We start from the raw sequence: 27,769 nt of genomic DNA on the forward strand, positions 1-27,769 counted from the left end.
ATATAAAATAAAGTATATATAATAAGTAAAGTAAAAGTATATAATAAGTAAGTAAAGTATATAATAAATAAAGTATATAATATAATATTATATTATATATATTCATATACTTACGTAAGTTCGATTAAAATGAACAATTTTTCGTATATACGTATTAAACTTGGGAAGAATTGTTTTAGAGAAATTTTGAAATATACGTTTTCACTTTTCAAAATGTTTAATAGTAAAAAAGATAATATATACAATCTCAGAAAAATTCTTATACATTACATTATTGTAACCGTAGACACTGGTGCGACGAACGAAAGACTCGGTCGTCGAGTAACGAAATAAGCGATTGAATTTTAAATAATTTTTTTTTCTTTTCTTTTCTTTTCTTTCTCTCTCTCTCTCTCTCTTTCTCTATTTCACATTCTTATCGCCGTGCTAAATTCTATTTTTTTCAGCATGTCAATTTATTCAGACGTCGTCAATTTTCGGAATAGTAAAATTTCGTTTATCATAATATATGCTGTTTTTTTTTTTTTTTTTTAAGCTTCTTCCTCTTTTTTTTCTTTTTCTTTTTAAATCTGATAACGTTACGCACAAAATATAAGAGAAAAAATAACATTTTAGCAAGATAAACGATAATTCATGTGTAGCAATTTCGTAAGAAAATTTCAATCTCTTTTCGTTTTTTTTTTTTCACATAACATTATTTTTTTTTCTTTTTTTTTTTTTCATTCGACTTATTTTCTCATTTCTGAATATTATTTTCATCTTCTTGTCAATTTATTAGTAAACACTGTTTGTGTATCTCATGGCCAAACGACTCCCCTTGATCGTTGATCTTGGAATCATATAATATTATTGTATATATATCGAGGATACATATATATCTACATATTTCTCCTCATATTTTTTCTCCCCACACATACATTATTTGTCGTGGAGTTTAAACAAAAAAAAACAAAAACAAAAAATGAACACGTACTATCAGGAAAGTCTTACACTTTTGTCGAGCGAATACAAAAAAAACTACAAATGTTCTTTTTAATCGACAAGTAAATAAAAATGTAGTATACTATTCTTTTTTTAAGTACTTGTCACCATAACGACGACGATGACGACGACGATGACGATGACGATGACGACGAGGGCGTGAGCCATGCTTGAAAATAATTAAATGAACTTTGACTTTAAAAAAAAAAAAACAAATAGAAAAAATTTCAACATTTTACTAACGACGACGATTCTCTACGAAAAGCGCTCGACATAAAGTGCAGTACATATGTATGTATGTATGTATGTATGTATGTATGTATACGGTAGGTATATTGTATATAGGAACACCTCACGAGAGGTTGGCGTGTTTGTTATATTTAACAAAACGAAAAATATATATATATATATTTTTAAAAAGAATTTTTTAAAAATGGAAAAAAAATAAAGAACAAACAAATGTTCTCGATTGTTTTCCTCTTCTACGACACAACACACACTTTGCGAATGTCCTTCGTATAATATCATATATATAATATAACATAATGTAATATAATATATTATAATAATAATAATAATAATAATAATAATAATAATAATAATAATAATATTAATTAAAAAAAAAAAAGAACATATTTTTACGAGCTTCTCGTAAGAAACTATTTAACAATTCTGGAACGAACGTTTTCGTACACCTTTTTTTTTTATCTCAAAATATATCACTAACGATACAACAAAAAGTTCAAATGATGATAATAATAATAATAATAATAATAATAATAATTATATTATTAATAATATAGACGTTTTTTGCTAATACTATCGATATGTAAATCTAGAAAATTTCTACGCTTCCGTATAAATTACAGCGACACCAAGAAACATCGTCTAATAATATTATGCCATAAAAATTAATTCATATTCATTTTTGTTCTCTCTCTCTCTCTCTCTCTCTCTCTCTCTCTCTCAACCTCCCTTTCTCTTTTTCTCATTTTCTAACACTCACTGGTTTTTCCTCACTTTCTCATTTTCTCATTTTCTCACTTTCTCACTCTCTCTCTCTCTCTCTCTCTCTCTCTCTCTCTCTCTCTATAATATATATAATCTATATATTTTTTATATATGTATAATATAAAACACTTTAATAAATCACAGTTACTTAAAAATGTCCGCTTGTCCGCTTTTCTTCTTCATTCCCTTTAAACTACCCTTCAGTTATTTTTAGCCGCGTTACTCAAATCCATCACTTTATTGTTATTACGGAAAGAAAAATAAATAAATAATAATAATAATAAAAGAAAAGAAAAGAAGATGCCCTAGTGGCACAAAATATTGACTAATATTGAATACATGTGTATTTATAATAATATTAAAAAGACATTATATAAATCTCTTTTTAATATTAAATAAACATGTATTCAATATTTGTCAATATTTCGTGCTACTAGGGTGCAAATGAAAATAAAAAAGAAAATAATACATACTTAATACAATGGTGTCTCGTACGAACATATTTCCTTTTTCTTTCTCACTTTCTCCATTTCTCCCTACTCTCTCTCTCTCTCTTTCCAAAAATGTAGATTGCTTTGTAATAATAAAAAAAAAAAACGTGTTGCTCGTATACACACACATGGATGATGGATTTTTTTAATTAGGATGAGAAAAAATAAACGGGGGTGGGGTGGGGTGGATGGGGGGGTAGGAGGAGGACAAAGAAAAAGATAAAGAAGTAATAAAAAAAAGAAATTAAAAAAAAAATACTTCAATCCCTTTCGTTTTTTTTCTTCATGATTCACAAAGAGGAGATGATCTCTAATACGAGTTTTTCCATCATTCCACTCACATTCACTTTCAAACACAACAAACGTCAATCCGTCGTCTCTTTTTGTGTCTTTTAACACTTTTGAGAGATGATGTTTGTGAAATATAAGCACGTGTCTAGTAATAGTAGTAGTAGTAGTAGTAGTAGTAGTAGTAGTAGTAGTAGTAATAGTAGTAGTAGTAGTAATAGCAATAGAAGAGTGTCATATGAATTCACGCGACTACACAATAATGACGACACAACATTAACGTCAAGAAGTTATTTCCGTATTTTTGTGATACTTTTCTTAATCTCATTCTTCAATCTTTCATTTATTAATTCTATTTAACTTTTTAAATCATTTACTCAATCAATTGCATTAATTGTAAACGATAATTAAATTACTTAATTAAAACGCACTTTACACACTTACAATGTTCGATTTGTTTTATTATTAAGATGAAAATCTTTCTCGCATTGTCATCGCACTCTCTTTTTCTTTCTATTTCTATCAATCCGTCTATCTCGAAAATACTGAAAATACTGACTCTACACTCTGAGAAACTTGTGATAACACGTGAGATACATACATATTATATCGTGACCATGATCGATATGATAAAAGATAAGAGAGAACATGCTCGCATTTAACGTCTTTTCACGTGAAAGTGTTGACTTTCCTTTATATTAAAAAAAAAAAAAAAAAAAAAAAAAAAAAAGGGATATTATTAATTCGCCATGAAATATTTACGAGCTAGTAAGTAGCTAATTCAACTTTCTAATTTTACAACGAGCCACAATTCAATTTTAATTTAATTATAATCCTCTAATTTTCAATCTTTTTTTTTTTCTTTCTTACGATATTTTCACTAAATGTTCATGCGTTTATTATGAGTGTTTTGTTTCATTTAATTCAATCATTTTTTTTTTATCACATCTTTTATTTGTCATCTTTAATTATTATCAAAGGTTAAATGATGTATTTCGCTTATTTTCATCTTACACGTAAGACTACAAAAAAAACAAAACTGGTATATATTGATAACGAAAAAAAAATTAAAAATTACAAGAAAAAAAAAAGAAAGAAGAAAGAAAGAAAGAAATCTATCATGTGAAAAAGAACAAATACATTTCAACATATTTTGGTTTGATAAGGACTAGTAAAGGTTTTGATATTTACAAACGTTTAAATATACATGTGTGTATATATATATATATATATATATATATGGTATAGAACATTCGCATTCTTTGATAGACAGTACGAAGGAAGCATCTTGCACTGTAGAATTTTTAAATAAATTCTATAAATGCATTTTGTTTATTAGTGTTGGCTCTTTGAAAGTCTCGAAATCTACTGATCTTATTTTTTTCCTTTGTTTGTTTGTTTTTTTCTTTCTTTCTTTCATTTCATTTTATTTCTTAGTTCAATTTTAACAATAATAACGGCAGTTACGAACAAAATTTTGAACGAAAAAAATATCGATTTTTTTTTTCTTAACGATTATCGATACGGCGAGTAAGAGGAACGCGTAACTGTTTGTTGTCGTTTAATTACGGCAGTGTTGCGGCATGAAACTTAGACAGGGCCTGAACACGTTTACTAGAAAGAGAGGAAATCTCTGAAGTAAGAAATTATATTCTTACTACTGTTCATTGAAAAAGTATTCTTTTTGTTTGTTTATATATTATGTATATATATATATATGTATATGTATATAAATTAAGATATTAAATGTGAAAATCGGTTGTCTCGCATCAAACGATATTTAAGATCATTCTAAGATATTTATATACAAGATAAATAAATTCATTCATCAAAAGCGATAGAATAAAATTGATTTGTTCTAAATGAAAAGATATATAAACTTTCTTAAGATTATATTATTAATATCTTTTCATTGTTTTCTTTATTTTTCTTTTAATTTTACCGGTTGTTGTGTATAAGTCAATAAATAAATTTTTTTTATCATTTTTTACACGTATAACTGTTTCTAATAATAAAGATTATCCCTCACAATGATCTTATTTGTCAAAAATACTATTTAGCGAGAAAACTCTTTAAAAAGATTTCGTTAATAAACAACAAATTAAGCGAGCCAATGGATTTAAATAAACAAAAAAGTACATGGCCGTAAAACGTACTTATTAATAATAAAAAAAAAAAAAAAAAAAGAAATTTCATTTATATTCGTCACAGATTCAAAGATAGATCGGTCACATCAATAATTTTTCACTTAACCGTCGTTGAGTATAACGTAATATACTTTTCTTTTTTTTTTTCATTTGCTATTTTGTGACCAATCTTTACAAGTTATCGAATTTAAGCTTGAGAAAAACAAAATAATATTAAATGCAGTTGATATAGAAAATTCACTGCCATTGTTAAACTTTTCATAATCTAGAAATGCACATACACGTAAATAAACATGATATGTTAAAGAAAAACATAAACGAATTAACTAACAATTTATATAACAAATTTTCTCTCTCCTACACACATCCATCTCGTACCTAACGATGAAAATTCATAGAGGTAGTTATTTATGCCAACTCTTAAAAATCATTTTGTAAATTGATACAAAAAATCATTCCTTAAATCCTTACACTTACTAAAAACAAGATTACATATCCTCTTACAAGATAATATAATAATAATAATAATAATAATAATAATAATAATGAAGTTTCTTTTGTTGTAAACTACATACATAAGAAAATAATGCTGGCAGTGAACTTTTCCTTTACCATTTTCTTTTACAGTTGGTTCACTATAAAACGACGCTTAAATGATAAGCGATCATATGTAATTTTTTTTAGTGCAAACATCGATCGTTAGTAATCGTGTCGCGTTTTAGCGCATTAAACTAAAGTTATTATAATATATAATAAACTTTTTATATATACAAAAATGTACATGTACACGAAGAAAATTCCGAGGCGTGTTGTTCAATATCATCGCAATAATATAATAGATTAGAAAGAGGAACGAGAATGTTCTATTTTTATCTTTTCTTTTGTTTTAGGAGAGAACGTTAACCTCGCGAGGTGAACCACAAACATTGAGGACACTGCTTGTAGAATTTGGAGTTATCTGACTGCGTGCTTCGTTTTGGGCTTGTCTTATAGCTTCCTTATACGGTCCTCGTTTTTTCTTATTGTATCGTGTCTGAAATATAAAAATAGTAGGAAAAAGGAGAAAAATAGTTCTTTGTTCTAAAAACATATAAATTCATAATCTATTTCAAAGTTACAATTGATTTGATCACGTTGGAAGGTAAATCAATACCTTGAAAGTTTCGAGGAAGGGACTCAGTTGATCGCAGGACATGAGAGAACTAGTCGAGGAACCGTACCAAGCTACGTGAGCTTGTGGTCCAGATGACGTACCATCTTCTTTACAGGAAACTGTAATACTTAGAACCTATAAAGATTTTATCCCGTTAACAGATATTAACGAACATACTTTTCTGTCAGATAAATGTTCCGTGTATATGATAACTATGCGCACGCACGCATGTCTGTGTGTAGGAGTGTATATACCTTTCCCGGCCACCAAGGGAAACCATGGATCTTTCCCCATACAACATCCCCAACATCCATCCTCCTGCCATTGGCAGTGAGACAATGAGCCACCGGTGTTGCTGCCAAACGCATGACAAGAGGGTGCGATTGAGGTGGAAAATCCGGGGCAGTTTCTCCAGCGTCCACTTCAGCCTCCTGTTCGCTGAGTTCGTCGCTACTGGCACCCGGGCTTTTACAGCCGGACGAAGCATTGCTCACAGGATAATCGCATCTTGCGTAAGCGTTCGTGTTCAACCTCTTCAAAGAAATCGAGAGTTTCTGTTTCAGGCACTGTTCCTTTATAGCCGTATACGTTTCACCATCCGGTAAAACATTCCAATTTTGTTGACATTCTGTTGTCGTTGTACCAGCAGATTCTACACAGGATTCCCGCTGTTGCTCTTCTTGTTGCAATTGTTGCTGCTGCAGCTGTTGATTCTTGTGTTTACGATCATCCTTGTGTTTCTTCTTATGTTTCACCTTATGCTTACGACGATGATAAAGTAAGGGATCATAGCTGGTATTGTATCTATGAAATAAAAATCTTTTATTACTATCTGAAAAAGATCGTAATATATATATGTACATATACTTTACTTAAACGTACCGTGGAGAACCATTACAAGGCGATCTAGCCGGCGATACAGCACCACTCAACATTTTCCTTCTTGCTTCTTTCTTAGCTTTTTTCAATGCTCTTTTCGCAGCCTTTGCACTGGCGTCTTTTACACCCTGCTTTTGTGGATCTATTTGTTCTTGCCCATCGTCTTCGGCATCTTCGCAATAGTCATAACCATTATCGAAGTTCCGTGGCAATTCCAAAGGATCTCGATCGGTTTCAGCTTGCGCATCGTCCGGATCATCGGTTTCCTGTTCGTATTCCGGGTCCTGAATCTTCGAAGGTATTTTCAATACGGTACCCTCGCCTTGAGCACCAAATGAAATTTTTATAATAGGCGTGGTCCTGGCAGTTCTCGTTGGATCCTCGAACACGGACTCGTCCCAAAGATCTTCCATGGAACCGACCGATCTTTTTTCCTTGGAATTCGACCAATCCTCGGTCTCATAGTTGAATCAGCCGCAGCCAAAGTCTTCTTGTCCTCTTCTTCAGGTATTTTTGCACTCTCCACCGAAGAACTACTCAATCTTCTAGGTGTTGCGAAATAAGCCATCGAAGGATTACTATCGCAATCCGTAGACTCGACTCGATCCTCCGTACGTGTTAAGGTGTTCCTGCTCGAGTCATCAGCCTCGCTGCTGCTACTCCAATAGGTAGATGGTACTCCAGTTGTTAGTTCTTCCTTACCTACAAAATCAGGTCGCGATATCAATTTCTATGAGACGTTCATGAGAGATTGTATCTGGTGTATATGTCTGTGTGTGTTATATTTATTTAATTTCTTTCGAATCTATCGTAAGAGACTCTTTGAGGACTCACCAGGTCCATGCATAGCGTTGCTAATCTCGTTCGGTTGTAATCTTGAAAGTTTTGGTATCAATGAAGAAGTGCCAAGCTTCGATGAGTCAGGACCCGACGAGGATGTTGCTGGTTTCATCACAGTTGTCGTCATCGTCGCCGTTGCGGTCGTTGTCGTCGCTGTCGCCGTCATCGACGTATTCGTATTTTCCGAAAAAAATGTTTTTTGATTCTTTTGCGGTTGCTGACTACAACGTTGACGATCACTTCTTCTCGTAGGTACATTTTGTTGCTGTTGATGAGTTGGTTGCTGCTGCTGTTGCTGTGAATGTTGTTGTTGAGTCTGTTGTTGTTGTTGCTGTTGTTCCTCATCATGCTTTCGTTTTCGACTCACGTCGACGTTCTCGCTGTTCTCGTTACAAATCGATCGACATTTGCTACAAAGAACTTGACGTGGCCTCAACCGGACCGTCGGCCGTGCATTTTTATATCTAGCTGGTGGATTTATACTTCTACGTAGGTCGACCTTAGTAGGACCACTTGCGTTCTTTCTATCTTGGAAATAACTGAACCGTGCCGCGATAGTTGCCAACTTGTCGCCATCAGGATCCGGTACCGGTTCCGGAGGTTGAACACCACAAGGAAGACCCCTAGAAAATTTCAACAAACACCAAGTTTTACTTCGTACTTTTTGTTTGTTCGTTCAATCAATATATTATTCAACATCGTATTTATATATAATCAAGTAAATTATTCATGAAAAAAATAATTCTCATCACTTTCTATTCATAGCAATTAGTCATTTCTTAACATCGTTGTTAATGAAATTATCGATAGAGATAATGAAAGGGATTGTTATTTTTTTCATACAGACATTTTATTGATATTGAAAATGAAAATTATAGAAAATTTATCGATGAGAGAATATAAATAGAAATTATCGATATTGAAAATTTATAATCACGAAAGAGAGATAGATAGAGAGAGATAGGAAAAAAGAGAGATAAATTTTGTAACAAGTTTCTGTTGTACAATACAAGCGGAAGGAATTCCGTTATCGCTTAATCGCCCGTTTCGAAACTCCAATATTGATTTGTGAAATCAGGGTTGGTACCGATGAAGCATCGATAAAACCTTCGTCATTAGCTTTATCCACGAATTAACATCAATAGCAGACATGTGAGTGTGCATTTTTTAAATTAAGCTGTTTTTACACAAGCACATTCGAGTTATTTATTTAACGTTTATGTTTGTACAGGATGATTCAACAAATGAAACATTTTTGTCTCGATATTTGGATCATTAAATTCGAAAAATTTACATCGATGTACGTAATGGTTCAAAAAATCACAATTTTTTTTCCTTTTTTTTTTTTTAAATCAATGTATATCACGTGATAACAAAATTGTTTAAAGTGTCTTACAGTCATCTAATATTTTCTCGATATTGTAAATTCCAATATATCACAGAACATTTCAATTATTATATTATTTAGGATCAATTTGGTATCAATCAATAAATATACACATATGTCACTTTAAAATACTTTATTAACACTAGATATACCAAACCAGTCATTTTGACTGGTCGGACCATTTTAATTCAAAATGTCTACTTCATGTAACATTTGATTTCTGTAAATAATTAAGCGTTTTGTTATTTAAAAATGTCTATAAATCCATTCAACTATAGTAAGTATAGAGTAAATAAAGACTGGAAGTCTTAAAAAACATTTTTTTTATACACCAGTCATTTTGACTAGTGTGGTAGAAATAGGTATATACTGAAAATGGTGGTATATCTAGTGTTAAAATGTAGTCAAACTTTACTATGAAGCATAGAAACTTTTACTTAAAAAGTATTTTTTATGTTATTCGTTCCTAATTTTCCTTTCAAAAGCCAAAATCTGAAATCATAAATGTATTACAATAACTCTGTTAAGAAGATGGTTACTATTGTATTGTCGGTAAGGTTTCGTAATGGTGAAAAACGTCTGCGTAATGCCGAGAATCCGTGTTCGTGAGCCACAAGATTATTGGGCAACATTAGTGAACATGTACACTCCTTCCCCCTCAACACACACACACATGAACATATATAGCCATGTACATATATATATATATATATATATATATATATATATATATATATATTTGTTCAGACAATTTCGTGTGTTTGTAAGTATATATATACACACATATAAATGTGTGTATGTAATAATCATGCACCTATATACAATATATAGTACATGTATATATATACATATACATATAGTAATAGAGACAACCACGACGACGTATTGATTCTAGAAAGCGAACAATGAGCGACAGCCTCAGCTCAGTGTAACCATTAATATTTCGCAGCTTTTCCTCCCCCTGTTCCGGAAATAACTTGTTCGGATAACTAACAATAGGCAAAAGAATTTAGAAAAAAATTCATCAGATATGAAAACGATATGATGCCATTTTTGAGTTTAGGATGAAATAAGGAAAGAAAAACATATGTGTAGGTATATGTATAGATCTGTGGTGTGTGTGTGTGTGTGTGTGTAACATTTCCATCAAGGTACGTCACGTTTCTAGAAAATTACCTAACTTTCCATGATATCTCGAAACACCTACGTATATATATATGTTATCTTATACATTACCCGTATCTGTCGTACACAGCTGATTGTCCCCTCTTTGTCTGTCCGTCTGTCTTTCTGTCTTATCCTCTAATATTACCAATGTTTGTGAACTTACACGGACGTTACACTTACTTGAAAAAGGATACAGAGATATTTCATGCCAAGAAATAAAAACATCCTAACAAAAATGATTAATTTTGTTTTCAAACCCTGGCGCCATGTGTCACGTAATATCATCGTTTAACAAGGAAAAGATGGCGGCGATTCTACTGCAAGTGGCCATCTTTGAATGCCACGAAACATCATGATAATCATCAAATATTAAATTAACAATATTTTATTATAACAATAAAAGACATTAAATATAAACAGTTTTGAAAAAAATGAAAATGATAAGAGTATTTTTGTACTTCCTTAACCCTTTGAGTGTTAAATACTTTTAACTACAATGTTTTGTAGAAACGCGGAATAATTTATTAATAATAAATTATATATTTAATAATTAAAGAGTTTTTCTTTTTGAATATAATTTCATTAATTAATATAAACATTACATTATTTTACATTAATATTAATGCGTTGATAGACCACACTGGTAATTTTTACCAAACGCATGTATGGCGTCCATAGCACTTTAAGGGTTAATGAAAGGTAACGGTTTTCTTTTGACAATTAACTGACCTAATCTTTAAGATAAAAGGATAATCTTTTGCACGATTGCAAGAAAAGAAACGAATGGTTTTCGTTGATTGTTTATATACATGTGGTATAATATCTTAGGTTAGAGAACGTTCTCATTTCCTAGAGCTCCAAGCAACGTTCCAGGGTTGTAAGCCAGTAGAGTATACGTACCGTTGTGAAGAGTAATTAAGGGACGCGCAATTACGGACACTACGTACCGAAATGAGTAATGAGTTTTCAAGCTGGTGTTACGGCTGAGATAGCGTGAAACGAATAGACCGCGAGAACGATATTTTTTTCCTTTCCCGACCTTTTATCCCTTTCTCTTTCTCTTTCTCGTATTTTTTTTCCAGTAAAGTAAGTAATAGGAAAAACAAGTGGAAGGATTTTGTTTTAACTGCACTGTAAAACGATCTTTTTCTTTTCTTTCATTTTTTTTTTTTTTTTTTTAAATAATTTCTTCATCCTTTTTCAAATACCAGAAAAAAAAGGTATTGGTGTTAATAAATAAAAATGAGAGAAGGGACGAAATTTTAGCAATGAAACTTTCACATTTCATAATCCAACGAAGGAAGGTTATCCGGTTAACTGGAGACTCGAATTCAAGGATATTTCTACCATTATAAAGAGGATGTTAAATACAAAAAGTAATTATAAATAGTTTTAGATACTAATTAGGATACTAAGTTAAATATAAGAAGTATTTAATCAATCTAAAAAAATTATTACCCCGTAATATATTGCCGTAATTGAGAGAATAATAAAATAGCTTTGAATACTTGTTAAATCACACGAATATAAAATATGTTTAATCAAATTACAGTATTTATTTAATTACCGTTGGTTATACAAATAATAAAGTAAACATTTTTAAAAACACTCGTAAGAGTTCACTGAATAATCGAATATAAAAATAAAAAAACAAATGTTTATCAAAACCTTCGACAATTATTAAATTATCGATCAATTTTATTTCGTAATTTTTGTAAAATAAAATTCTAAAATAAGTTATATAATTAATATATATATATATATATTAAATAATTATTACAATTAACAATAACGCGTAAACCATAACACAAATTCTGTTCATAACTATAATAATACTGAACGGGCAAGTATTTTTCTTTTTTTTTTTTCATGTCCCCTTAGCGGATTCAAATGAGTATACTCACATCCTTAACAAAAGCTTAAAAAGAATAACCTCGTGTAGGCCTATGTAAAAGAACTCGGAACTTTAGTGAAAGAGGTCGCGATTTCCGTGCAAAATCGTTTCCTTACGCTCGAACGAACTTTAAGCACGACTTAAGTCTTTCGTCGTTCCGGTAAAACGAACTTTTCTCTTTCTCTCCCTCTCTTTTCTATCTTGAAACACTCGAACAGCTGTTGTCTGTTTTCTTGTCCATTTCTGAACTACTACAAAATAACGACTTGAACGAAAAGAACAGAAATGGTCTCCTTCTGTTCGAGCAATTTCAAACTCGTGTCGCAATCATGGACGTTGCAAGAGAAAGATAGAGGGTGAGGGGATTGGGGAGGGGAGGGGGTAGGAGGCTGAAGAGGAAAAGAAGAGTTTTCTTGAGGTTCACCAGGTTTTATGTGTGACCAACACCCTGCTCTTATTTCTTCATATCTAAACGTACATATACACATATCCCCACGAAGCAAGGAACGAAGAGGACATTTTCTTCAGTCCTTCCAAGCTGAACAAAAAGAATACAACATCATCCTCCTCCTCCTCCTCCTCCTCAATGGCATTGCGAATGACGTAGTCGTTCGTTCGTAGCCAAGGAAAACGTATAAAAGCACAACCACAAGGTTGGATGTATTCACGGCAAGCTAAGACGGTGTTGGCGTTGTTGTTGGACGTACAATATTTAATTAGTTACAACGAAATTTATTGTACTTCCTTGTCTCATGAAATAACATATGACTACTACGAACTACAATAACAACATATTTCTTTTTCGAAAAGAAATTAAACGCGGCCTTGTAGGTGATTTTGCTTTTTCACATTCTTAGGTAGAAAAAAAAAAAGAAAAAATATCATCGAGGAATCGATACGTTTCGAAAATGAATATCATCGTGTAATCAAAAAAAAGATATACTATAAACATGATTTATACCATAAGTAATGACTTGTCACGTATATAGCAGGTGGTTTAACGACGTGGTTCAACGGTATTATCTCAATACTCAAGAAACTCATGTTATACGAGACCTTCCAACTAGTAATCGAAAGTAAGTACTTGTTCGTCTTCCTTTACTTTTTTTTCCTTTCCTTTTCTTTTTTTTTTTCTTTCTTCCTCACTTTTCTTCTTTCTATTGGGTTGTCCGGAAAGTTCGTGCCGATTTTTGCTAAGTGGCATAAAGTTTGTTTTTTTTTTTGCTGAAAAACCTGAGAAGTTGTGAAAAGATGAAATTTTGAAGATACCCATAAAGATGGAGAAAGGTTTGTGAAACATAATGTTACTTATATATAATTTATATTAACACATTCGCAACCGCTGGCGTGAATTCACGTCTTTTCAAGTTCTATTCCTAATTACCGCTGACGTGAAATTCACGTCATTTTAAATATGAAAAATTTAATATAAATCAATGTTTATAATATTTAAATAATTCATAATTTTTGTCGTTACTCAATATTAAAAAAGGAAAAAATATGCCCGTCGCGTATGTGTTGATTATATAAATGATTATATATATATATATTTTTTCTATATTTATTAAATTATATATAAAAATTTAAATATCCGTTGCGTTTCAATCTTTCCCATTAAAATCGGCACGAACTTTCCGGACAACCCAATAGAATATATGTATTTATATATATAGTATACTATTACCAGGCAATGTAACAACTGTCCAACAAAAGAAGAATTTTCGTGATATATCCGCCCTTTTCGTGAAGGAAAAATGATATTAGGACGATCGACGTATCTATCCCACGTAAGAAAAAAAAACCTAACGTTCCTTTTTGTCTACCCTACCTTTTTTATTTCTTTCTCTATCTCTCTCTCTCTCTCTTTCTCAGTATTCATCTATAGATATATATAATATACTCATGAGAGTTACCTAGCGGTTTATTCCACGAACAAAAATGAGTCGATATTCGAGCGATGATATTATAGGAAACACACATGAGACATCTCGGAACGTAAAAACATTCTCGTCGACTGTGGTTGATAATGAAATTATTCGAAATATATCCTAACAAAATAAACCAATCTATCTTATCGTTGATTGATAAATTTAGATAAAGATGATACAATTCATATCTCTAATTTCCTATCGAAAAAATATATCATGAAAATGTGATATCGAGAGAAATATCATTATGATTAGATTTAAATGAACTTTAATCACGTCGAGTTTATAAATCGATAAATGTTGCTTTTTTTTCTTTGTTAACTTAATTTTTATTTGTTCTTTTGCAAGTAATCCACTTTTATGAAGAACCCTTTCCTTCTTTTAAAACCTCGACAAGTTATATCTTTCAACCTGCATAGATACAATACGAGTGATAACTTTTACACGATGGATACAATTTTCGAAAAAAAAAAAAAAAAAAAAAAAGTAAAATGAAAATGTACAAAGTGAAACAACCAAGTGTGCAAGTAATTATCGACCAAGATAAGAAACATGAAACGTGATAAAATTCGACAAAGTTTAAAAGCCAACGATTAGGTATAACGAAGGCGTTACAATAATCGTTGCACGATATTGTAATATTTTGTTCTTCTTCAAAAATAGCAAAGTATTGTTTTTTATTGACAAGCCTATGTGATACCTGGTCTTGTCTTGTCTAGTCTAGTCTGGTTTGGTCTGATCTGGTCTGGTCGCGTCTGACCTGGCCTGGCCTGGCCTGGTCGTCGAACTCGTATTTTCCATAGTCAGACTGATCCACGATAGCTTTGCTGTGAATTTATCGATTTTCCGAGTACATACTCGTGATACACATACGTGTGTGTTAATTCAAAGGTCGTCGTGACTAACGTTTGTTCTGAAACTTCAATCATTGGCTATTTTTTAAAACTCGAGAATATACCTTTGAAACATTACCAAATGTACAAATAACGTTTTATTAAGTTAACCCTATTTTAATATTTGCTTTTATTTCGATAACGATTCCTAATTGAACTAGTCAAACACTTGACACATGAATTGTGACATTTAACATGATGTACAATGTATTTTACATTATATGTAAGTTTTTTATATTAAAATTGAAATCATGACCGTTCAAATAAAACCCATGCCTCAAAAAATAATCAAAGACTGAAGTTTGAAACTGTATAGTGAGAAAAGAGATTCAATATCTTTTTCATATTAAATACACATGTATTCAATATTTTTCAATATTTTGTGCTACTAGGGATATTCTTTACTCAATGAACACAATTTTGACTTCAAAGGGAAAAAGATTGAAAATTCTTGATTGTATTTTTCTTAAAGTTCAATCCTAAAATCCTTATTTTCATTACATCTTTTATAGGTCGGTCAGAAAAGCGTACACATATCTAATAATACGATGTATATCCTTTCCTTGATCTATACTAGTCTCCCTATTCATCTATTCATCTATCTATCTATCTATCCTTCTTACACATTCAATGTATCATCATGCGAATAAACGTATGTATGAGTGTAAGTAAATATGTTTATGTATACATGCAAATATATTTTATATAATATGTGTAAGTGTGTACACATATGTTTTATACATGTAATATGTGAACGTATGAATACGTGTATGTATTACTCGTATATGCAAGAAAATTCAGATATATGTATGTAACATGTAGATGTGTGAAAAGAGAAGAGTCATTAGGACAGAAGGTGTATGTTACATCGATCAGGGAAAGCCATGTGAATGCCAAAATAATGTAACAGCCCGCATGGCCTTCGTGATATGGTCGGCGACAATATGGAGCCACCGCCCATACATATGTGATTTACCTATAGAAATCGTTTCAGACCCTTGCCCTAACTCGACCCTTTAAATTGTTGTTCACTAACGTACACGTAATGTAAGGATTTATATGTAATATATTTTTCATACAATTCTGTTGCTTTCATTTTATTTCAATTATTTTGGAATATATAATTTTATTTCTTCATCACATATGTACGTGTGATTTAATATATTATTTTCTTTTATTTCTGTTTAATTATGTATGATAATTTTCATTATAAATTAATTTCAATATATATATATATATTTAATTTTATTCAAATTATATATTTAAATATATAATTTTATTTCTTCATCACACATGTGTGTGTGATTTAATATATTATTTAATTTACATATTATTTTCTTTAATTTCTATTTAATTATGTGTGATAATTTTCATTGTAAATTCATTTTTATTATTTATATTATTAATTCATATTTACATATATATATTATATATATCATATAATTCATATAATATTAAATTTATAATATTTATAAATATATAATTTATATAATATTTAAAATATATTATAATTATTATTTAATATTGTAATATTCTATATGTAAATAATTTTAATAACGAAACAATAATTTCATATTTGCTATTTTGGCAAATATATGGTTGCCACACACAAATATAAATATAAATAAATATAATAAAATAATAAAATATAAATATAATAATTAATAAATATAATATTAATAAAAATATATTATAAATAATCTAATAAATATAAAAATATATATATATTTTTTCTATTTATAAAATAAATATTATAGTTTATACTTCATAAAAGGAATTTTCTCATATAGCCGATTTCTCTTTTCCCCACCCCTCTTTTATTTTCCCTTCCCATTCATTCCCTTCCACTTTCTTGGGATCAATTTCTGAATCGGATTTCCACTTTTATTTCTTTTCTTTTTTTTTTCATCGTATATGCTAGCTACGAAAATTCAATTTACCCTTTGATAAGCCAAGAAGACGATTCAGAATTCGCTCAGAGTAATTCGGGCCGGTTTATTTGCGGCTGTGTCTGAAACGACGAACTGACGATATCTCTCGTCCTATTTTTCTTTTCTTTCCTATTTTCTCTCTCTCTCTCTCTTTTTTTCTTCATTAAGTTGTACAGAATGAAAATACAATGATAACGTTAACTTATTCAACGAATAAGTTTTTTCTTAACATCGTAAATTACTTTTTTCAAAAACTTCGTTCCTTCTGTCTTACTTTCTCAAAAATTAAACAATTTTCTTCAATAAACTTAAAAGAATTTTCTCGTACAATTAAAATACTTTTCTCTTGCCAACATTTTCATATTTTATTAATCGATAATTGTATTGATTCCTTGCGTAATTACGTAAGACCTACAAAAAGCCAACTATCTTTAAAATGGCGGCCACTTTGGCGACAAAAAGGAAAAAGATTCTGCCCCTAATGTTATATAACTCGATAGTGAAAAAGGCAAGCAATGTTTCATTCTCATTCGATTCGAATCTTAGTTTTACGTCGTGAAGATGAAAAAAAAAAAAACATAAAAACAAAAAAATGATCCAAAGGACACAGTTTAACCAAAAGTACGGGCATAAGAATTGAGATAGGAGTCATTGAGGTTAACAAGCTTGAATTAAGAATCCAACGATGATACATACATTTAAATATGGAAAGAATCATCTCATTCATCTTTGTGCTATTTCTACGTGTAAAATATATTTGTTCTATTTTATACAAACGAATTATTTTTGGATTTGAATAATACGTACAATTTGTGAACAATTATATTTTTATCGCGTGACACATATGAAACATACATTATATGTATCAATATAAGTAAAATATTAAAAATTGATATTTTTATTTGTGTCATCTGATAAGATAAGTATCTTTAATATAACAAAATAAAATAAAAAGATAATTAATCGCGTTATTATCTAATTTTTTTTGTTTATCGTAAATGTTACATCGTGTGTCTGGTTTCTGTTAACATTTAATGTTATGATAATATTCACAATTTAAATAAATCATTAATGAGACGGCATTGATCACGGTTACGCTTTATAATATCACGAGTAACTATCGTGAAAATAATATCTCTTTCTTTCTTATTCTTATATCTTTTTCTATCTCTTTTTATTTAATACTTGTTGTTTTGTAAGATAATGATTGTTACCAAGAAGCTTATATAATTTTGATAGAGTTAACAATAATTAAAAAAAAAACAACTTCAACATATTTCGTTTGTATCAAAATGAGTGATTTAATATACAGGGTGTTCACATAGATTTACTAGTTCAGCGTTTATCTCGTAAATGGTAGATATTTGAAAAAAATGACATTGCAGAAATTGATACTGTTTTTTTTTATAAGCAATGTAATGACGCATATAATTTATTTTTATACATAAGATTTCAAGATTGTGTTATCAATTATACTACACCAGACATTAGTACCAGACGAAATTGTACTTGGAAATTTGTTGTTACTCTTTTCGAATGTGGATTTTCAGTATTCCATAGATGGATATTATGGTGATTAGGAGTCATATTATTATTAAAATTCGATTCATCAGTCGAAAGTATTTTTTTATAGAAATTGCAGTAGTTTCATTTTTTACCTTGAATGAGTCTCAAGGTCATGATATGGTACATCGTTAAATTCGTTTTGATACGCGCTTTCACGTGATATAAAAAAAAAACATACAACAATCCCACTTAAAAAACTGAAGGTCAACTTCATTTCTCAAAAAATAATACAAATATAAAAAAATTATATGCGTCATTACATTGCTTATAAAAAAAACAGTATCAATTTCTGCAATTTCATTTTTTTTTTTTTCAAATATCTACCATTTAAGAGATAAACGCTGAACTAGTAAATCTATGTGAACATCCTGTATTTATAATTTTAAAATTAAATATGAACAAATTTTATAGGAATTTTGAGACCCACCCAAATGTTTTTACAGTTCATCAATCATCAATTGAGAAACCTTGGATTGAATTATTAGATTGTGTCTACATAGATTATAAACTGTATATATTATCATAATCTATGATAATTTGATCTATAATTTGATTATAAACGTATATCGAGATAAATATTTATAAAGAAATACATAAGTAGAAAAAAAATTATGTAAAAGATAAGATTACGAGAATGAATATTTATAATTGGTAATTAAAATAGTTCTCGAAAATTTCTTCAATAAACATTTAGCCATACAAAACTTTTTAATTTATGCTTGAAGAAATATACAAAAAAAAAAAAAGATGACTTTTTAAAAAATTATAAACAAAAAATCTGTGTCTCGGTATACGTCGTAAAAAAATATCCAGTCCCAAAACATCTCTAACAAAATGACTTAATTATTTTCTTTTCTTCATTCGAATAAATGCAAATGCAAATGACCTTTAATTCCTTGCAATGTTAATCTATACAAGTGATAAAAATGAACTAGATAAAAAGAATTATACATAAAACAAAAAAAAAGAAGCAGATATAAAACTCGAACTCAAATCATGTGTACATAAACAGGCATCAGTTAGCTATTAAGACAACTTGACTTTCACCTTAGAGACGTGCTATGCGTTCGGACAATATCGGAGAAGATCGACGGCAACAACCGAATCTAATAATAATAATAATATTAAATAAAAATAATAATGATAAAAGTAAGTATTACATAACTTGTCAAACTATTACTGAAGTCATAACTCTCGCAGATTGATATAAAATTCTCTCCTTTTTTATTTCTTCTATTTTTTGTTTCCTCCTACCTCCTTCCTCCTCTTATAATCTTGACTTCTATTTGTGACCATTCGATATGTACAATTTATGATTCACACCGAGTCGTATGTTGTAATTTTGTTATACCATTAAAAAGATACTCGATTAAACATCGAAATTTAACTTATGTGTAAAGACAGTTGTTAATGTTTTATGTTCATCCACGGAAATACTTTAAGTAAGTTGATCTCTTTTGGGGGAGAAGAAGAAGCCTTCATACGATGCTTTCTACTAACATTGTTACTATAGAATGAAGGAAAGAAAAAAAAAAGAAAAGAAAGAGAGAAATAGAAGAGAAAGAGAAATTGCGGGGTAGGAATGGAAACATGACGCGTACGACGTATCAAGATGGCCGACGAGATATACTTTAATGGTATCTCTAAAAGGATCACAATTTCAAGATGAAAGTTAATTAAATGAGTCTAATATAATATTAAACATTAAATAAAATTCTATGATAATAAGAAAAAGAAGAAAAAAAAATAATGAAAATTAGTATTTTCTTTTTTTTTTGTATATTACTGTACCTTGATTTTCATTCATTTATTATAAGAATTGTTATTTTCAAAATGGCTTCAATCTTAATATTATCAATTAAAAAGAAAAACCGTGAAAGTGCATCCTCCAATTGTTCTACAAAGCAATCAAGAATTCTCTTTCATTCATTTTGAGAAGACCGTGAAAATGAAAAGGGAACGATAAAATATTCTACAATCGTTTTTCTTACTAGACTATTAGAAATGATACACACACCCCGTAGTGTTGTAACTCAGCAAGCTGTTACATTGTAACTTACTTTATGATTTCGTGCTACGCGCTATGCTTTTGATATTATAGAAGTTAAGCATGCAAACGATTACATAGAAATCTGAGTACAAAGAACGAATAACGTTCAACTATACAAGCATTTCAACGAAACTACTTTGCACACACACAAATATAATACATTGAAAAAGAAACGTGGATCTTTGTACCGATATTTACAAATTTGACCGTAAAAATCTATTCCTGTGTTCTTTTCTTTATATTTATATTCTTTTATTGTATTTTTATATATACTTTTGAGATCCAACGTTAACAAATTCCACGTTTCTTATTCGTCACGAAATACAATTAACCCTTTGATTACACCAAAGTTATTTCTGCATAGCGTAACAACATCTGATACTTTTGTAGTATTATGCAAATTATTGGCTTTTCTCCTACTGAAGTTATATTTACAATTAAAATATATACAATGAATATAACAAATGAATATACAACAGGATTAAAACTGTTAAGTGTTGTCACGATTATATGCATATCAAGATACTATTCTACGTTCAAATAGAATTTTTGTTCATTCCTACAGAATTTTTTATCGAATGTTTATAGTGACAATTCTAGTAATAATCAAGTTAAAAGAATATACAAAATAATTTTTATATATCTCTTATTCCCACTTGTGTCCTTTTTTTCTCTCTCTCTCTCTCACTCTCTCTCTATTTCTATCTTCATCTCTAACCTAAGGACAAAAAGAATGAAAGAAAGAGACACGACTTATTGATCGATGTCCTGAATTTACGAGGCTTTATTTTCAGTGACGATAGCACACTAATATTAAAAGTTAATGGCTATAGTATCTCAAAGAATAATAACGACGTATATACTCTAACCAATGGTATAGAAAAACTATGACAAATGACGACGAATATAGATTGACCTATGTGTTTGAAAGAAACTATCAGATGTTTGTTTCTTTGTATAATTGAAGAATAATTATTTCAAACTTGCGCGTTGTATATATATATATTTTTTTTTCTTAAACCTTTTTTTATTTACAATTGACAAAATTACTGATCGTGGAAAGAAAAATTTACCTTGATTTTAATTGGTCGATCATAAAATGAAATTAGGAAAAAAAATAAATAAGACGATGGGACTATTTTTCTAAATATCTTCTATTTTGAAATTATATATATATATATTGGAATAAATTGTATTCATGTAAAAATTAATTTTTCTTTTAATGATAATTAAATCTTAAAATAAGAAAACCATTTAAAATGGTACACCCTATAGACACCATCAAACATTAAATATTTGATCGATGTGAACGTCTTCTTCTCATTCGCGAAATAATGGATATGAAATGTGAAATACATCTAGTATGTACGAGAAAGTAACAGGTTCCATCTTAGCTCATGCTTAGCGAAGAACATTTCAAATCTCTTCTTAGGATGATTTTACCGACAAAACGGGGTGTTATAATATAAATCATGATTTTCGTTGGAACGGACATCCTTAAGCGAGCGTAGAACGATGACACGTCTGGTTAAAATAATACGAGAGAAAATTCCAAAAGAGAGAAGAGAGAGAGAGAGAGAGAGAGAGAGAGAAGAAGGGGAAACTAAAACGTTGTTTGAGCAAATTCCTTATCTCTGGTTTATCATCTAAACGAGATTTCACTCGTCACTGGTAGTATTACTACATCCTTAATTGCGAATCCAAACGAATAATTATCGTCCTACGTCTTCTCAAATTTGACGATAATTTATATATTTCAACAAGTATACTGACTAAACTAGAATGTTAAATTCAGATCAATAGAAACAAAACCGTATAAATACTTAATGAAATTATAAACTAAAATTAGTTCAATTGGTGCGAATGTCGAACAGTTCAAATAATAAAATAATACTAAAATAATATTATTACATAACCCCCTTTGTAGTTGTATTTATCTTAACCTGTTAACCGAGAAATTCCCTTTTTTAATTACGTACCTTTTTTTTATTATTTATTTATTATTTATGCTTAAAATAAATGAAAAGATTATGAATTATATATTTTTTCGTTTATTTATATATAAAGTACAAAGGTTTGTATCTTTAGCTTTAAAGCAATACATTTGACGTATTTATACGTCCCACCTGGTTAACAGGTTATCTGATAAACTGTTTTAAATTATTTTATTTTGAATGATACAATAGATACATTGATTTAGATAAATTGATTTTAATTATACTATTATTATTATTATTATTGACACTAGATATACCACCATTTTCAGTATACCTATTTCTACCATACTAGTCAAAATGACTGGTGTATAAAAAAAATGTTTTTTAAGGCTTCCAGTCTTTATTTACTCTTAAAAAATAACAAAAAATGTTGAACAATAATAATTTCAATAGATAAATGGATTTATAGACATTTTTAAATAACAAAACGCTTAATTATTTACAGAAATCAAATGTTACATGAAGTAGACATTTTGAATTAAAATGGCCCGAACAATCAAAATGACTGGTCTGATATATCTAGTGTTAAATATTTTGTAATCGTGTTATTAACTTGCATGTAAAATGTTTGTCCCTTGTCCTTAGATTGTTTGAATGTGATGAAATGTTATTGAAAAATATTAGTAAAATCGATGATTTTATTGGAAAAAGATGATATTTGTCTAAAAACATAACAATGGCTATTAGTCAATGATCAATGATCGAAGCAACAGAAGAACTCAAGTTGCAAATAGGGCACGATTTATTGTGAGACTAGCTTTGCTAGTATGATTCTCAATGTGGTGGACGGTTAACTTTGCGGACAATGTGCGTCAGCCGGTCGACTTACGTATAATTAATTGAACGACGTTACCCCCGTTGCCTATGTCGGATCCCTTAGCCTCAGAGATATATATGCTCTTCTTCAACGATCGATACCACCGTATCTAATTCAATTTTCATTTCAAACTGACTTCTGCTCCTCTTTTTTTCTTCCGCATTTTTTATTCAATTTTTCATTAAAAAAAAAAAAAAAAAAAAATCATTCTTTCATTTATAAATTAACAAACCAAAATATTCAAAGATACTCTTCATTCATTTTCTAGTTAATCTCTGACTTTGTGTGCGTGTATTGGGTGAGTGTGTGTGTGTGTGTGTGTGTGTGTGTGTGTGTGTGTGTGTGTGTGTGTGTGTGTGTGTGTGTTGGGTGGATGTAACGGGTGTCTCTGTACGTGTACGAAGCAATCGATCGTTAAAATGGCAGAAAAATGAAGTTGTTCGTTTCTCACAGTGGTTTATCGAACGAAACGATAAGAGCTCGAACACGCGGAACGCTTTTGCAACTTCTTTCTCGTTTTTCTACCTTGCCGGAACTTGCCACGAACAACGTTGCTTCGTTTCTTTCTATTCTACGCTTGAGAACAATGGAGTTCGACGTTTCACGAACGATTCTCTCTTTCTTTCCGTCTCTCTCTCTCTCTCTCTCTCTCTCTCTCTCTCTCTCTCTCTCTTTCTCTCTGTCTCTGTCTTTTCTTCTCTGTGTGAAAATCAAGAACAACGAGAGTCATTAATTATTGTTCATTAAATTTGTTTCTTGTTTTTTATTCTTTTTCTTCTACTTGTAAAAAATTTCCATTTTTAAAAAGAGAAAGTAATTGAAATTTTATACACCTCATCTTAAAAATAATAAAATGGTGTTGTTTTTTTTATATAATGATTTCTTTTGTTTTTGTTTACTTACATTAAATATAAAAATTTATCGATCATTCCGAGTAAAACATAAATCAAATAGAGAGTTAAATGAATGATTCTTATTGCCTATTAAAATTATCTTCGCTCATAATTCGCATATCTCCGGCTTTCGTAAACGTCCGTTTTGAAAATCGATAATGACGATCCCTTCTTTACCGGAGCAAAGAAACTCGCGAAAACCGGTTCCTTGTCATATAATATTTCATAGAGATCGTTAAAACGATCCGAAAGAATTCTTCTTCGTGAAATCTTCTGATGGGAAAAGACCTGTCGGAATAACTTATATTTATTGACTTCTCATTTTAAATTGTTGACGGAAATGCAATGCAATGATGTGCGGACATTGTTTTTTTTCTCGTTTTATTTTTCCCGAACTAAAAAACGAAAATTAAAAACTCTCTAAAACCGTAAACAAGATAACAACGGATTGTTGTGTAACGTTAGATTACGAATCAAAACCGATGAATTTTGGTAAAAAAAAAAAAAAGAACAACTACTCGATAAATTGTATATACAAAAAGATCAATCAAAAACATGTAACAAAACAAAACAAAAAAACAAGCAAAATGCAAATAATCATCGATCGACATGAAACGACGATTTTCCATGTCCTTTTTTGTGTATGTACATATTTATACATAATTTAGTATTGTATAAATCAATCCTATGAATCTATTATCCCCTTTATTACTAATTGTATTAACCACGAGGAGTAAGCAAATTTTTACGAACGATTAAGAATAATTGGAAATAACATCGTGTTCAAGAACTATTTTACATTTCAAAATATTATGACTTTATAATTACGATCAAAAGATATTAGATGAATGGATTAGTCTAATAAATGAAGTCTTTGAAGAATAATTATTATGTTGTTTATTTTGATAGAATTATATTTGAAATATCAAAGAGAAAAAAGGTGATAAAAAAAAAATATAATAAGTACAATGAATAATAAAACTCGAGTAATTTTCTTCTTAACCAATTTACCCCCTAATTACCAGTATCGCGTGTGAATAAATATTTGCACGAGTTCAAAAAAAAAAAAAAACAACGATGTAATCGTCATTTAAACGACACAATCAAAAGCCTAAGAAATAATAATTCAGTTTCTTTCATCCTTATTTCAAGAATAATCTTTTGCAAGAAACTTCCTCAACAAAGTTGCCAAAAGGTTACAACGAACAAAAAAGAGAAAGACAGAAAAAGAAAAAGAAGTGTGTGTGAGAGAGAGAGAAAGATAGAACAAATCGTTACTTTCTTTATCGATCGGCCACTCGTTTACGACATAGTACGAAATAAAAGTAAAAGAAAGAAAAAAGGAATAGGAGGAGGAGGAAGAAAAGAAGTGGAAGGAAGGAAGGAAGGAAGGAAGAGATGTAGGGCTTGAAAAAAGCAAGCTTTTCCAGCGTCTCGTAAAGCTCTGCGTGACGTTTAACGCGATGCATCCAGGCCAAGAGAGAGAGAGAGAAAAAAAAAAGGAAAAGGAAGGATAGATAGAGAAATAAAATAAAAAAAAAGAAAGAGACAGAGAATGTACGATCAACTCGTAACATTTATCTTGCAACCGATAGAAATGCACGCGACTTTTTATCTTTATTTTTTATTTTACCTTACAATTGTATCATTCAAAATCAGTGATTACTTCAAAACGAGATTGCTGAAGAATATAGTAAAAATAAATTGGACAGAAATTAGAAAAAAAAATAAACAAAATAAAAGGGAATCCATGCTTTGGTTGATCATCAAACGAAATAACGACTTATGTGAGTGGACTGTTATATAGACGGCTGTGAGACAGAGAGACCGGAAGAAGAGACCTAACATATCACACACACGGTGGGCCCTAACAAAGGGCATCTTTTTGAGGTGATTCACCTCTGACAACAACGACGACGACGACGACGACGACGACGACGATGATGATAATGAAGACGAAGAAAAAGAAACGATGACAGGGAATTTGTCGTCTACACATTGATAGCATTGATGTATCATCGTTGAAACGACTTCAATCGTTGATCGATATCAGGATTCAGACGACTCTTCAGCTTTTAAAGGAAATGGATGGTTCAGAGAAAGGGAAAGAAAGAGAGAATGATGTGAAGTGTAGAACAGGAAGGAAGCGACGGCCGTCGCTTGATGACCATCGACCAAAACCTTTTTGTTTTTTGGTTACAATCAGATGGTCAATTTTTCTGTTTTCTATATCAACTGACAAATTAATTATTGTTAATGTTATTACTTTCATTTATAATAATAATTTAGAAAAAAAAAAGAAAGAAAGAAGGAAAGAGAGAAAGGGAAAGCACATGTATATATTATATTATAGAGAAAGACAGAAAAAAGAGAAAGGGAGAGAGAGAAAAACAAAGAGTAGAGTAAAGCAAACAACGTGTACAATTGTTAGAGAGAGATAGATAGAGGGATGCTGCGAGCACGAGGTGCACACGTCGTGCCAGTTGACACGCGTAAAAACAGCACACACACACACACACACACACACACACACTAATACAAACATAGGTGTTTTTAAAATATAAAAAAACAAAAAAAAAAGAATAGAACACAAATAATCAAATTTACTCATTGATTTGGATATATACAGAGTATGACACAAAGAAAGAAGAGAGTATTATATATTATACACGTACGCGCACGTATACATATATACACATATACACATGGCCACGCGCACGTACACACACGTATACATGTACGTACCTCTTGGTAGCGTCGAGGAGCGCACCCTGGAAACACTTGGCACCATGAACGAAGGACACGACGAGGATGTCCGTTAGGGCGGACTCGACGGTGACGAGGATCTTGTCGCCCCTGGCGAGCACCGCCACCGTGTCCGCCACCACCGTCGCCGCCATCTTGACTCGAGTTAGAAATTATTGCTACTACTTCTCGCGATCGTCGCTCTCAGGCCCGTCTTCTCTCTCTCTCTCTCTTTCTTTCTTGTTCGTTCGTTCGTCTATATATCTCACTCACTCCCTCGTGCGCTCGCAAGCTCGCTCGCTCCCTCTCACTCGCTCCCTCTCTTTCTCTCTCTTTCTCTCACTCTCACATTCACTCACTCACTCTTTCTCTTTCTCTTTCTCTCTCTCTCTCTCTCTCTCTCTCGAATAGACGATGACGCGAGGAGCGGCTCGGGCTGCCTCGCTCGCCTCCGTGTCTATGGAGGCCATGGCTCGACGAAAGACACACCGCGCGCGCTATACACCGATGGCCGCCACCGTTACGAGCTTACTCAGTAGTGGGGAGGTAATGCCGAGTAGTGGGGAGAACTCAACGAGCACCGACTGACGCGCCACGCCGTGTACAGCTGGCCGCCGACAGTGCCGTCAGCTTACCCCCACTATACCCACTCTACTCACTGCCATAGCATCTTTTCTCCGGACCCTGTTCATATTTTCATTTTTATTTTCT

General features: G+C 30.9%; 1 protein-coding gene across 1 annotated transcript; it reads right to left on the reverse strand.

Moving 5' to 3' along the window:
* Positions 1 to 194: 194 nt before the first annotated feature.
* On the reverse strand, positions 195 to 27,438 carry LOC107065409 (uncharacterized). The gene is given in 7 exon segments (XM_015319071.2): positions 195 to 5,951; positions 6,072 to 6,206; positions 6,326 to 6,875; positions 6,954 to 7,383; positions 7,386 to 7,652; positions 7,785 to 8,413; positions 27,059 to 27,438. Coding segments are annotated over 7 exon segments (2,313 nt in total). The 5' UTR covers positions 27,214 to 27,438; the 3' UTR covers positions 195 to 5,804.
* Between the last annotated feature and the right edge of the window lie 331 nt (positions 27,439 to 27,769).

The sequence above is a fragment of the Polistes dominula genome, unplaced genomic scaffold, assembly GCF_049000335.1.
Source record: "Polistes dominula isolate Pdom_NZ unplaced genomic scaffold, Pdom_raw_medaka contig_24, whole genome shotgun sequence".
Lineage (NCBI taxonomy): Eukaryota > Metazoa > Arthropoda > Insecta > Hymenoptera > Vespidae > Polistes > Polistes dominula.